At 38.6% G+C, this 13,567-nt stretch overlaps 1 protein-coding gene across 3 annotated transcripts in view; it reads left to right on the top strand.

Moving 5' to 3' along the window:
• The window catches only part of PCYT1A (phosphate cytidylyltransferase 1, choline, alpha), a 53,620-nt gene that overhangs the window by 35,880 nt on the left and 4,173 nt on the right, over nt 1-13,567 (top strand). For all 3 annotated transcript variants that reach the window (XM_034660081.1, XM_034660085.1, XM_034660095.1), the window contains 6 exons: nt 440-539; nt 5,659-5,775; nt 6,684-6,835; nt 8,798-8,876; nt 9,482-9,624; nt 12,602-12,790. In XM_034660081.1, the coding sequence (XP_034515972.1) occupies nt 440-539; nt 5,659-5,775; nt 6,684-6,835; nt 8,798-8,876; nt 9,482-9,624; nt 12,602-12,790 (780 nt within the window). The remainder of the gene's footprint in view (nt 1-439; nt 540-5,658; nt 5,776-6,683; nt 6,836-8,797; nt 8,877-9,481; nt 9,625-12,601; nt 12,791-13,567) is intronic.

Raw genomic sequence — 13,567 nt, 5'->3', positions numbered from 1 at the left:
AAAAAAAAAAAAAAAAAGAAGCTATTTGCCTTCCCAGTCCCCTAGTTGAAGTGGTACGAAAATGTACTTAAAAACCTTGGCAATTTCATCACATAGAACAGGGTTGGGTATTCTGCCAGACGGCAGAGGAGCCATTGTTCTGGACCCAGTTAGTTGGGAGATTGCTTAGTGCCCCAGCCACCTCGCTCAATATTACCCTGAAATCACCAGTAAGACATTTATCTTTCATATCATGATTTACTAACTTACCTATTTGGTAAAGGTTGCAACTTTCATTTGTCATTTTGAAATGCCTTTTTTTCCTTTTGTTATGGCTTTAGGATAATTTAATCACCAGTATATTGAATAACTGATTGTTCTTTAAAGCTGAAGTTTTTTGATTATTTCAGTTTGTACCATTGAATTTAACTTTCTTTTCCTTCACTTTCCTCTTTTTAAGGGCTTACAGCAGCCAGCTCCTTTTTCTGACGAAATTGAAGTTGACTTTAGTAAGCCCTATGTCAGGGTAACTATGGAAGAAGCCAGCAGAGGAACTCCTTGTAAGTAAATGCCTAATTATATTCTTGTTTTACTCTTGTTTTTAACATTCAATTGTATTTATCAAACATACACGGACTTTCTGTATTCTTTCCTCAGTTTACTTGTAAAGGCTAGTTGGGGGAGGGTTTCTTCCCATCTCCCAGCTGTTCTCTTTGGGGAAAATAACTGTACTCCATAAAATTTCATTTTTTCTTATTATAAACTTGTTTCCTATGATGTTGTTACAGCTATTAGTTATAGTGGTACACGCTTGCTTCCTGGGCTACTGTCACAGCTATGAGATATAGTGGAACAGAGATAATAGGATATTAGCCTGAGCTGGATTATAATCTTGTCTATTTTTACAAAGGTCCAAATAGTATGTCAGGCTGTCACATTTTTAAGAGCCTTCAAAATTGTTCCCCAGTTCTCCCTTTCCATAAATTAGTACCCTAGCTATGATGCTGCTGATTGATAGAGGACAAAAATATCCTAAGTGGGGAGATGCTTATTTAACTTTTTCTTTACTGATATAATTTTTTAGGTTTTTTTTTAAAGACACTTTTATTTTTAAACCCTATACTCTTTATTTGTATGCTAAGTTTACATCATTAATTAGCAGTTTTTGACTACATAATTTATTAATATGTATACTAGATACCCTTCCTGTTTTGGACAAGTGGATTTAGGGATCATCATAAAGAGAAACTTCCTTGAGTGTTAGGAATACAAAGTCCTATAGGCAGCTGTCCTTAGTTATTTGTAAACTCTCCAGTTCTTTTTTTCAATCCTTTTTTGTTCTTTCCATTACTATGGTAAGTGTTCTGTCTACTCTGTAAATGTAGGCCTGCACTCAAACCCAGGCAAGTACTAGGGAACAAGAGGAAGTTATAGCCACAAGTCTATACATTTCCACTATATAGAAGATATTTGTGGTTACTTTTTAATAGTGTTAGTATGTTTGCTCTCTGTTGTAATTGAAGAGTAGCAAAATATGAATAGACATGAATGCTGGACAATTTCAGGCCAGGGATCCCAGTGCTCCTTAGCTATTTCTTGGCTATTTGGAGCATAGTTTTTGAGTCCTCAAAATTCCAGAGCATGCTTTCTCTTTGCAAAAGTGTTTAGTTGTAGCTCATGTTGATCACGACCCTTCTGACTCATGATGGCATTTTGGACTTGGCTGCCCTTGAGTCATAAGTAGGCCAGCTGGGCAGAGTAAAATGATAAAATGACAACAAGATAGGGTGTAGTGGCAGCAGGTCAAATTTCAAAATGCCATCGAACAGTTCAAGAATCACATTCACATGTGATAGTAGACCTGTTGAAGGCAAGGTCTTTTCATGTGCTCTCTAATAACACACAATCAGAATGTAGTACCTCACTCAGATCTGATCACATTAGCTGTATTACCCAGCTTATTGCTAACCTGTCCACAAATCACCTGTGGTACATACAACGTTTGTGTGCACGTGTGATATTCCCAAGTTTTGAAGCTTATAATTAACAAGCACTAATCTAATTTTTAACAATTTTAGAATCAAAAGAATTTTATAAGTAAGTCATTTTTTGAGGTTTCTACTTTATCATCTCTTCGTTATATACATGAAGAAACTGAAGTCCACAGAAACTAAGAAGTGAAAGCTTCCCTATAGTAAAACAAATAATTAGTGATGACTTGAAACTAAAACCAAAGTTTTTCCATCTTTGTGTTCTTTTCACCCTGGAGTGATGCTCCTCTTTGTAGACATTAGTTATAAATATAGAAGGCTGTTCGCAAACTGATTGCATTTTAGGTGGAACAAAGAGTCACAAATTAGCCTTTAAAGTTTGCTGGTCTAATCTGGTCTCCAGTTTTTCTCCTATATCTCATTCCGTCTGTTCAATCTTATGTTAAATAACCCCATGACTATTCATGCCAGTGTTGGACAAGGAGTAAACCAATAAAGAATCTACACGTGCCACAATTAGTGAATTTTAAACCAATAACTAGTACAAGGGGGCATTCTTCCCCTCCACACCATGTTTTCACTAAGGAGGTTAAGGGAATACAAGAAAGGTGTTGGTATAATCTAGGAGAAAACTCACTACCCAGAGAAAAAGCAAATATAGCTTGAGAGATGAAAAGCTTATTTCTTTTGGGAGATGAAAGAAAAAAGTCAACAATATGTTTTCTGGGAGAAAGGGAAAAAAAGGCAAAGTCTGAAGGGCAATGGAACCTGTTAGGGACAAAAGTTCTGGTGATAGGTATTGGAGAGAATATATCAAAAGATGCAGTAAATTGAAACCCAAGTCTGTTCTGCCTAACGGAGAACATATATTTATTTAGCCAACAGTAGTGCAAGGACTATAATTTATAATACAGATCAGGACCATTTTGAAAGTGAAAGGGGGTTGCTCTTAATAATATGCTGAGTCAACATATAAATCAGGGTTTGATCATCCTAACCAGTGGACACTTTGAAAAAGAATGAATGACTGGTGCTTTGTCCCCACATTTTCTCATTCACCAGTGGTCCCTTCTGGCCATTTGGTTACTATATTAATGGGTTTGCCAAAGACTTGGGGTTAAATCGTGGGAAATTGAGAATTTAGGAGGCTGGGGAAACATTGAAGAGGGCAAGAAGCACATCTGGAGTTTGGTCTGAGAAAGGGTTTGGTGGTGACTTGGCCTGATAACGGGATGATTAACCCTGGCAAACAGCCAGTCGATCAACAGCATTCTGTATTATTTCCGCCATCCTGGAAATGTGTTTATGGAGCTAAATCCCCCTCATCTTGCTTTGCCCATGCTATATGCTAATGTCAAAGAAACAACAAAATATTCTTAATTTTTGTATTGTATGCTTTGTCTTTTAGGATCAAAAAAAGTGAGATCATAGTCATGCTGGACTTGTTTAGGAAAGATGGAAGTATGTTAGTTACTTCATGGTCATGATTTCTAGGAAATAGAAGACAGATTATGTTCCTCAGATTTTGTTTTCTTTTGCTTCATTTTATGGATGAGGAAACTGAGTCTTTAAGAGGTTAAGATTACAGAGGAAGGAGGCTGGTTGTTAAGTTGGAGCTATAATCTTTGATTCTTAAATCTATTATATTATTTGTTTTTCATTGTACTGACAGATCTATTTGATTTAAAAATTTTATTTCCTCTATTATAAAACCAATACATTCCCATGGCCTAACATTCATAAAGAACAAATAGGGTACAGAGTGAAATGTCTTACAGCCAGCCAGTATCCCTCCCTCCCACCCTTTTAGCAGGTGTATCATAGTACATTCAGTCCTTCCGTTGAAATTTATGTTGTTTCCAAACTTTTATTATTACAAACTATGCTGCAATGAATAATGTACATACTTACAAATCTATCTGTGAGATAAATTCCTAGAATTGGAATAGCTGGGCCATTGTAGAAGATAAGAAAACATCTGATGACTTTAGGTGCTTTCCAGAGAAAAAGGGTAAAAGCATTTATTTGTCTTTTAATAGATATTGTCTAATTGCCCTTCTTTTTTTAAAGATTTTATTTATTTACTTGAGAGAGAGAGAGAGTATGCACACGCTTGTGTGTATGCACGAGCAGGGAAGAGAGAAAGGGGCAGAGCGAGGAGGAGAAGCAGACTCCCTGCTGAGTAGGGAGCCTGACAAGGGGCTCAGTCCCAGGACCCCAGGATCATGACCTGAGCCAAAGGCAGATGCTTAACCAATTCAGCCACCTAGGCACCCCTCTAATTGCACTTAAAAGTTGTACGAATTTAAATTTCAATCACCACTGTATGATTTCTCAGTTTAAAAGCTACTTACTTATGGGTAAAGCAATCTGGAAAGAAAAGTCCACAAACCTTCTGAGAACCAGTTTTCTCCCCCTCGATTGATTGTCCTCAAGACAGGAGGGAGAAGATGTATCTTACTCCTACCTTCAGTATGGTGTATCTGATGAGGCTCCCCTTCTTTCCCAGAATGTTGTAGCTTCTCCTACTGTTATTTTCTGCTGCTGTAGTTAAATACTCTTCTTTTATTCACATATGGGAATATGTTACTAGGACTTGTTAGAGTTATTATTTGAAGCATGAGGAACCATTATGTCAATTCCATTCTCAACGTGTTTGTTTGGCTTTGGTATTAGTCTTGTACCCCCAAGAGATCATTTCCTGGCTTTTCTTTCATAGTCCACTACTACTAAAAATAAATGACAATCTGTTCTCTATTATTCTCACTAATGGAGAGAAGAGGAAAAGCTCTAATACGAAGTCCTATAAGATTTATATTTGATTTTCAAATACTTAGTATATCACCCTCTACTGAGAAAGTATAACACCATGCTCACAGTCAGGGAGAAATACTTGAAGGAATCCTATCTGTTATCACAGAGCAGGTATTGAGGGTGACTGGGACTGAGAAGCAATAAGTTGGTAACTGATACTTACCTTCACCCCTTTCACCTTCCCTGTCTCACCCCTCTGGATCACTTCTTACTCACTGGGCAATTGGAAGGAGGTTTATTTTCAAAGCAAAGCTTAGTTATTAGTTATCAAGGCAGCCTGAAAGTGAGAGAGCAAGCAGCGATAGTATAGCTTAACTATACTCTGTTTAAATATGACTGAAATATAAGCATAAGCCGTAGGTGAAGATATTGAAGTTTAGGACACATATGTTACGTAACTCTTCCCATTCACTTTTTTTTTTTTTAAGATTTTATTTATTTATTTATTTGAGAGAGAGCGTGAGTGAGCAAGCAAGAGAGCACAAGTGGCAGAGGGAGAGGGAGAAGCAGGCTCCCTGCTGGGCAGAGGACCCTGGGATCATGACCTGAGCCGAAGGTAAATGCTTAACTGATTCCCATTCACTTCTAAAATAACTTCAAGAAAAAACAATCATGAAATCCAGTTACATGAGCAGCTTAATGATATCAGGCTAACAGAGAGTCAATGGATGTGATGTCAAAAGGGTCTTTGGAGCCAAGGAAGTCTGTGATGTTATTCCTTACAAGCCCAATCCACCGTTCCATTAGGGTGAATATCCAGAGAACACCTTGAGAGAGGGGTATGCAAGGATGGAACACAGTGCCATTTCCATTTGTCAAATATGAGGTATCGAATCAGTATATTTTTGTGATAAATTCTTTCCTTTGGATTTAGGCGATCGGCCTGTGAGAGTTTATGCTGATGGAATATTTGACTTATTTCACTGTGGTCATGCCCGGGCTCTGATGCAAGCAAAGAACCTTTTCCCTAATACATACCTCATTGTAGGAGGTAAGAAAACATCTGATGACTTTAGGTGCTTTCCAGAAAAAAAAATTATAGTAGCCTTTTCTCCTATTGTAACATGAATACTTGCTCTTGTTTTGGTTTTTAAATGAGGGATCTAGAACAGCCTCTCTAAAACATGAAGTAAATGAAGTATATAATATGGTGAGAGGAGCTCCAAAGTCTTTGGCCTGAAATGTCCAGTTTTTATCTCAGTGTTTTCAGTTGCATTTCTGCAGTTTTGGGAGCAAGAGTGACCCCTATTGTCTACTTAAGAATAGCATTTATTCTAGATTTCAATTTGTCAATTTTCTTTTTTAAAGATTTTATTTATTTATTTATTTGAGAGAGAGAGTGTGTGAGGGGTTGGGGGGGAGAGAAGCAGAGAGGGGAGGGAGAAGGACAAGCAGACTCTGTGCTGAGCACGGAGCCCAATACGGGGCTCAATCCCAGACCCTGAGATCATGACCCAAACTGAAACCAGGAGTCAGATGCTCAACTGACAGAGCCACCCAGGCAGCCCTGTTTATCATTTTGAATCAACTGAAGTGCAAAAGTCTGTTAAGCAAATGTTATGTGGTCCAACAGAGTCTTATGAAAATATAATAAGAAAACATTTTTAAAAACTCAAGTGTGCAGAAATTCACAGCAGGTTAATTTCAAAGCCAAAGATTTTAGGCCCTTGTTGTATCCTCTCCTCTCCAAAGAATGAACATACTTTTTAGTGAGTATTGGTTCTGAAGGTGTATCTTGGATTAGGAAAAGCATTGTTACTCAGACTGAGCTGTATCCAGAAAATTCTTCTCCAGGTGGGAAGATTGGTTTCAGTTCTAGGAAATGGAAGAGGTTGGTGACTGAGGAATGGTTAAACAAAGGGGGCTTTGACTTACAACTTAATGGTGTGGTGAACTCAGTTTGCAGTGATGAACTTACGCACAACTTCAAAGGCTTCACGGTGATGAATGAAAATGAGCGCTATGACGCAGTGCAGCACTGCCGCTATGTGGATGAGGTGGTGAGGAATGCCCCCTGGACCCTGACACCAGAGTTCCTGGCAGAACACCGGGTAAGAAACTGAGCACATGTCCCCATTCCTTGTTCTGGAATTCCCTCAACTCTCAAAATTTCTGGGACTTGGGGTAGTTTTCCACTAGCCTTATTTTACTTCTATGCTCTATGTAAATTTTACATAGAAGAGATGACAGTAATATTACTACTAATAATATTGCTACTACTAATAGCAATCACCCCTAACATTTATATGGGGATTGGTGGTTTACAGGCACTTCTACATCCATTATATTTCATTTGTTCCCCAAAACAATCTTATTGAGTAGCTATTATTTCTACTTTACATATGAGAACAGAGCCAGAGAAACCAAATAACCTGGTCCAGGAGACACAGTAGCAGGGCTAGAAATTGAACTCTTCAGTTAAGTGATTTTTATACCCCCACACTATGAATGTGTCCATCCTCCTAACATACCAGTCCTTTAGAATATACAAAGCCTCACCTGTGCTCGCAAGGAGTTCCAGGAAACAAGACAAATAAACATAGACTTCTCTTGTACTGATTTAAATCTAGTTTCAGGGCTTTGATTTTGGGCTAGAAGTTCTATGGGATCAGAAACCAGGAGGTTTCTGACTTTTATTCCTTGAGTTAGTATTATAAAATCCCTCACTCCTTTTAATTCTCACACATTAAAGAAACAAGTTTCCTATAAAAGGCGGGTATAAAAGGTGAGAAGTGTTTATCAGGTCAGGTCGGAGGCCCGCAAGCTTGAGGAACCAGCAAGCAAATTGTCAGTTCTCAGCAAGGGTATATGGAATGTCAAAGCTGAGTTGTTCAATGAAGCAGAAAGAGCAGAAAGAACGAAAGTACCCAAAGTGCTTCAAAAGCAATAGTTGGGGGTAGGCCTGAAGCTAAAGGGTATTTGTTAAAACTACTTGGGATTAGGACAGACCTTTTGTAGTTCTCTAGCTTTTCTACGTCAATACTTGGCAGCCAGTGGTACCAAAGGTGATGAATAAGATTGTTCTCAGCAACCAGAGCCAGGCAGGCCCAGGCAGAAGAGGTTAGAGGAACTTTTAACTTCCCTTTCTCCTTGTTAGCAGTGAATCCTCAGCCAGCAGTCTTACTTGGCCACCATTCTTATTTTCACTTTGCTGCCTATCGATCCCTGACAGATTGTTAATAGGTAATCAGGATGTTAGCTGAGAGTCTCTTACACGGTCCTGATAGTCATGCTTCACACTACAGTGGCTTCTGGGAATTAGATATAGTCATATTAGCAATTACATTAGTAAAGGGCATATGGCCTACTCCGAAATGACTAAGGTTAGCATATCTCTCTGAAAGATTATTGATCCCAGTGCTATTGATCTCTTCTCACTGTTGCAAGAGGTATTGACAGTAGTAAAATGATACAGCACAAGACCTAAATTTTTTTATGGCTTTGAGTTTTACATTCCTCAGCAGTATAGATGCATCTGTTCTAGTAAAAGGGCTCTTGGTTGCTATTTTTATATTCCCACTCATCTCATGGATTGAGGGAGAAACCAGCTAAGGAAGAAGTGACCTCTTTTGCATATTTTTGAAACCATTATTTGACCAATCTTTATAGACCCAGGAGGATGGGGAGATTTCCTTTCTTCTTTCCTCAGATCCACTCACTCACTAACACACCAGCAAATCCTCCAGTCGTGTTTACTACAGCATGGTGGCTGGTGTGCAGTATGAGGGTAGCTCTTCCAGTAGACCAGGATAATTAGCTAAAAAAAGAAACTGGTCAACTTCATATTTATGAGTGATAAATAATTAGATTGAGTGGCTTGTGAATGAATCACAGAATTTATGAAGCAAAGCAAAGAAAAATAAAGAGAAAAGTCCATTTGAGGCCTGGCCTCTCCTTGTCCTTTATCTGGGTCTGGGAGAGTATTTACTGGGAGAGTATTTTCTGGGGGTTTATTTACTGGTTCTTTCTGATGGCAGTGATTGTGGGTTTTAAATGATGTTTCCTTATTTCAGATTGATTTTGTAGCCCATGATGACATCCCTTATTCTTCTGCTGGGAGTGATGATGTTTATAAGCACATCAAGGAAGCAGGTGAGTCAGCTGATACACATCCTCACTTTATGGAGTCTCAGGGGCAGCATCAGAGATTCAGCGACAGTGCTACATGGAAATTTATGCACTTAGAAATTCAATATCTACTTTCAGTCACACTTCAGATAGGAGGTTTAGGTATCTCTTTTAATTTCAGGAAACTCTCTCCCAGGTCCATATTTTTTTTAGTGTTAGGGCCATATAGTTTTTCCTTGTGTTTTTTTTTTTTTTTAAAGATTTATTTATTTATTTATTTGACAGAGAGACAGCCAGTGAGAGAGGGAACACAAGTAAGGGGAGTGGGAGAGGAAGAAGCAGGCTCCCAGCGGAGGAGCCTGATGTGGAGCTCGATCCCAGGACTCTGGGATCATACCCTGAGCTGAAGGCAGACACTTAATGACTGAGCCACCCAGGCACCCCTAGTTTTTCCTTTCTTTACCCCAAGACTTTGATTCAGTCCTCCTCCTGCGTGTCAGTATCTCCAGACTTCATTTAGTAATAGAAGATTGTTTTTTGAGGAAAAGAATGTTGCTGCCAGTTTCCACCTAGTCCTACTGCCTGAGTTAACCAGAATGTCACAGTGTTTGTATGTGTTCTTGGATTAGGTATGTTTGCACCAACACAGAGGACAGAAGGTATCTCCACATCAGACATCATCACCCGAATTGTCCGGGACTATGATGTGTATGCCAGACGGAACCTACAGAGGGGCTACACAGCAAAGGAGCTCAATGTCAGCTTTATCAATGTGAGTTTCAGCTTCATCCCAGAGTTCTCTGGCCCTATAGGACACACGTTTGCCTCCCACTTCATCTGAACTAAAGTTGCTTTTCAGTCTGCTGTAATTATCACCTCCAAAATTCAATGATTGCCTCTTTGCTGATTATACTGTGCTAAGCTCTTTACAAAGAGAGTAAAACAGAGGCATTCTCTGCCTTTATGGTCTAGTATCAACACTTTGATATAAAGACACACAGCCAATTAAATAAGAAAATGTTACTTAGAATAGTACAGTATTTATATCAAATATGTTTAAAACAGCAGTTCTTAACCTTTTTTTTTTTTTTTTTTGATTGAATGGTCTTTGGAAAGTCTAATGAAAGCAGTAGATCTTCTCCCCTGTGTGGACAGTGGCATACAACATTTTGCATGCCATTTCTCAGGGCATGTGGACGTAGGTTTTAAAATTTGATTTATGAAAGCAAAGTTTATCTTGGCTTAATATTGCCTTTTAGAAACAAACTGCTATGCATTTTGTGTATAAATTGTATCTTAATAAAGTTGATTTTAAAAGAAGAAAGCTGCTAACTATATATTTTTTTAATGACTTTTTATTATATTATGTTAGTCACCATACAGTACATCCCCGGATTCCGATGCAAAGTTCGATGCTTCATTAGTTGCGCATAACACCCAGTGCACCATGCAATACGTGCCCTCCTTACTACCCATCACCAGTCTATCCCATTCCCCCACCCCCCTCCCCTCTGAAGTCTTCAGTTTGTTTCTCATAGTCCATAGTCTCTCGTTTCATTCCCCCTTCTGATTACCCCCCCTTTCTTTATCCCTTTCTTCCCCTACTGATCATCCTAGTTCTTATGTTCCATAGATGAGAGAAATCATATGATAATTGTCTTTCTCTGCTTGACTAATTTCACTTAGCATTATCTCCTCCATGTTGCAGCAAATGTTGAGAATTCGTTCTTTCTGATAGCTGAGTAATATTCCATTGTATATATGGACCACAACTTCTTAATCCAGTCATCTGTTGAAGGGCATCTCGGCTCCTTCCACGATTTAGCTATTGTGGACAATGCTGCTATGAACATTGGGGTGCATATGGCCCTTCTCTTCACTANTTTTTTCATGTGTCTGTTAGCCATTTGTATGTCTTCATTGGAAAAGTGTCTGTTCATATCTTCTGCCCATTTTATGATTTGTTTATTTGTTTCTCGTGTATTGAGTTTGAGAAGTTCTTTGTAGATCTTGGATACCAGTCCTTTATCTGTGGTGTCCTTTGCAAATATATTCTCCCATTCTGTGGGCTGTCTCTTAGTTTTTTTGACTGTTTCCTTGGCTGTGCAGAAGCTCTTTATCCTGATAAAGTCCCATAAGTTCATTTTATCTTTTATTTCTCTTGCCTTTGGAGATGTGTCGTGAAAAAGGTTGCTCTGGCCGATGTCATAGAAGTTGTTGCCTATGTTCTCCTCTAGAATTTTGATGGATTCCTGTCTCACATCGAGGTCTTTCATCCATTTGGAGTTTATTTTTGTGTATGGTGTGAGCTAACTATATTTTCTATACAAGTAATTTACCATGCTCCCTTACCTGCTGCCAGTTGCATGAATAATGAATAGGTGAAATGGTTTCATCTAAATATGATTTATCTTTGCAGATAAACCCTAGCTGTTGTTAACCACCTACTACAGAATCTTTTTCAGGTGTTTAAAAATACTAAACATAATCCCATTCCCCTTTATGATCTGGAAATTATGAAAGTGCTTTTCCTTTGGCTAAACATGCCCACCGCCCATCCCTGGAGGGTTCATACCATTTTCCCTTCTGTTTAGGGAAGCTGATAGGACCATAGAGTATCATCTTCATTTTGCAAATAAGCAAACAGACCTCTAAATACTAAAAGATAAAACAAACAGCTTCTAAAATCATAGAATAGGCCAATGATAGAGGGAAAACATCCAACAAAGTAAACAAATTAAGTAAAAGATCTTCTACTTCGACCTATTATAGTTGTCTTATTCTTGGCAGTATTGTGCAGTAATCCTGTGGCTCCTTATATAGCTTCATCTGGAATGGGGTTTGGGTTATGTTGGGCCTGTTCTTGTTCCAAGTTTATGATTTTTTTTCTTTCTTTCTTTCTTTCTTTTTTATTAACATATAATGTATTATTTGTTTCAAGGGTACAGGTCTCTGATTCATCAGTCTTACACAATTCACAGCTCTCACCATAGCACATACCCTCCCCAGTGTCCGTCACCCAGCCACTCCACCCCTCCCACCCCTCTCCACTCCAGCAACCCTCAGTTTGTTTCCTGAGATTAAGAGTCTCTTATGGTTTGTCTCCCTCTCCGGTTTCGTCTTGTTTCATTTTTTCCTCTCTTCTATGATCCTCTGCCTTGTTTCTCAAGTTTATGGGTTTTTTTTTTATTATGTTCAGTTAGCCAACATAGAGTACATCATTAGTCTTTGATGCAATCTTAAAAAATCTGACTTCATTTGGCTATATGCCCATCTGTTACTGAGCATACACTATATATTTAGTTTAGTCCAGGCTTCCACAGTGTTTGAATTGTCACACTTTCATATAAGATGACCATCCAGAGTATATTTAATCTGTTATTATGTTAGAGAAACAAGGGCTAAATTAGGGCAAAGTGAAATTCTTTTTTTTTTTTTTTTAAGATTTTATTTATTTATTCGACAGAGATAGAGACAGCCAGCGAGAGAGGGAACACAAACGGGGAGTGGGAGAGGAAGAAGCAGGCTCATAGCGGAGGAGCCTGATGTGGGGCTCGATCCCATAATGCCGGGATCATGCCCTGAGCCGAAGGCAGACACTTAACCGCTGTGTCACCCAGGCGCCCCCAAAGTGAAATTCTAATGACTGGAAATAGTGTCAATAGAGTACTGAAATGTTTTTTTCTTCTCCCTTTGGAACGGAGATCAGAGGGAGTATTATTTCTCAAAACAATCATTTCTTTACATAGGAGAAGAAATACCACTTGCAGGAGCGGGTTGACAAAGTAAAGAAGAAAGTGAAAGATGTGGAAGAAAAGTCGAAAGAATTTGTTCAGAAGGTCGAAGAAAAAAGCATTGATCTCATTCAGAAATGGGAGGAGAAATCCCGAGAATTCATTGGAAATTTCCTGGAAATGTTTGGTCCAGAAGGAGCGCTGGTATGTTCTTTCCTGGTGGACAATTTAGGGAATTTCAGGAAAATTTAGGGAATTTTCATGCTGTGGAAAGAATTGTAGCATTATTGAAAGGGAGATCAACATTAAGTAGTTATCTAACCTGTTCTTTATACTGGGCAGAACTATATTTCAACTATTCCCAAAAAGTTGTTTAAAATCTTTACATAAAGAGGTTACACATTCTCCTAAATAATTTTGCCAGCCCTCTATCAACCTCCAAATCTGGTGATAGGCAAGTAACCTTGCCTAGCTTGCTTCTATATTATAGGTTTAGATAAAAAGGAAAGGAAAGAATGAAGAACAGTCAAAAGAAAGCTGCCTCCACTACAAACAGCTGCTGCAGAGCTGCTGGGTGAGGTGAGAGTTCTGTCCATGAGGAGTAACAAGGTCTTTCCAAGCCAAATAGAAGGTGAGTGTAGTTATTTAGCAAGTGAGCCCTAGGATATCAGGAAGGATCTAACTGTGAAAATGTTTGATACCAGAACAGATTATTCAGGGAGAATATAGAATTTCCTTTTCAGAGAGCTCTAAAACTAGGATAGGTACCCTTTTGTCTGAGTTAGTTCCTTTGTTTTTGCCTGGAGCCTGGACTGCAGACCAAGTAGCCATTTAAGAATTCCTTTGACATAGAAGTCAAGAATTGGGTGACTGTGGATAGCATGTGAGAACCCTTAGATAAGTAGCTTAGCATGGACTACTTTAGGGAGGCAGTTGCTTAAAATTTTAGGTATATCCTCCCCTAGCTTATTTGATCACTTT

This window comes from Ailuropoda melanoleuca, chromosome 1, assembly GCF_002007445.2.
Source record: "Ailuropoda melanoleuca isolate Jingjing chromosome 1, ASM200744v2, whole genome shotgun sequence".
Lineage (NCBI taxonomy): Eukaryota > Metazoa > Chordata > Mammalia > Carnivora > Ursidae > Ailuropoda > Ailuropoda melanoleuca.
Note: the sequence above shows the minus strand (reverse complement) of the source record. Positions and strands in the feature narration are given on the sequence as shown.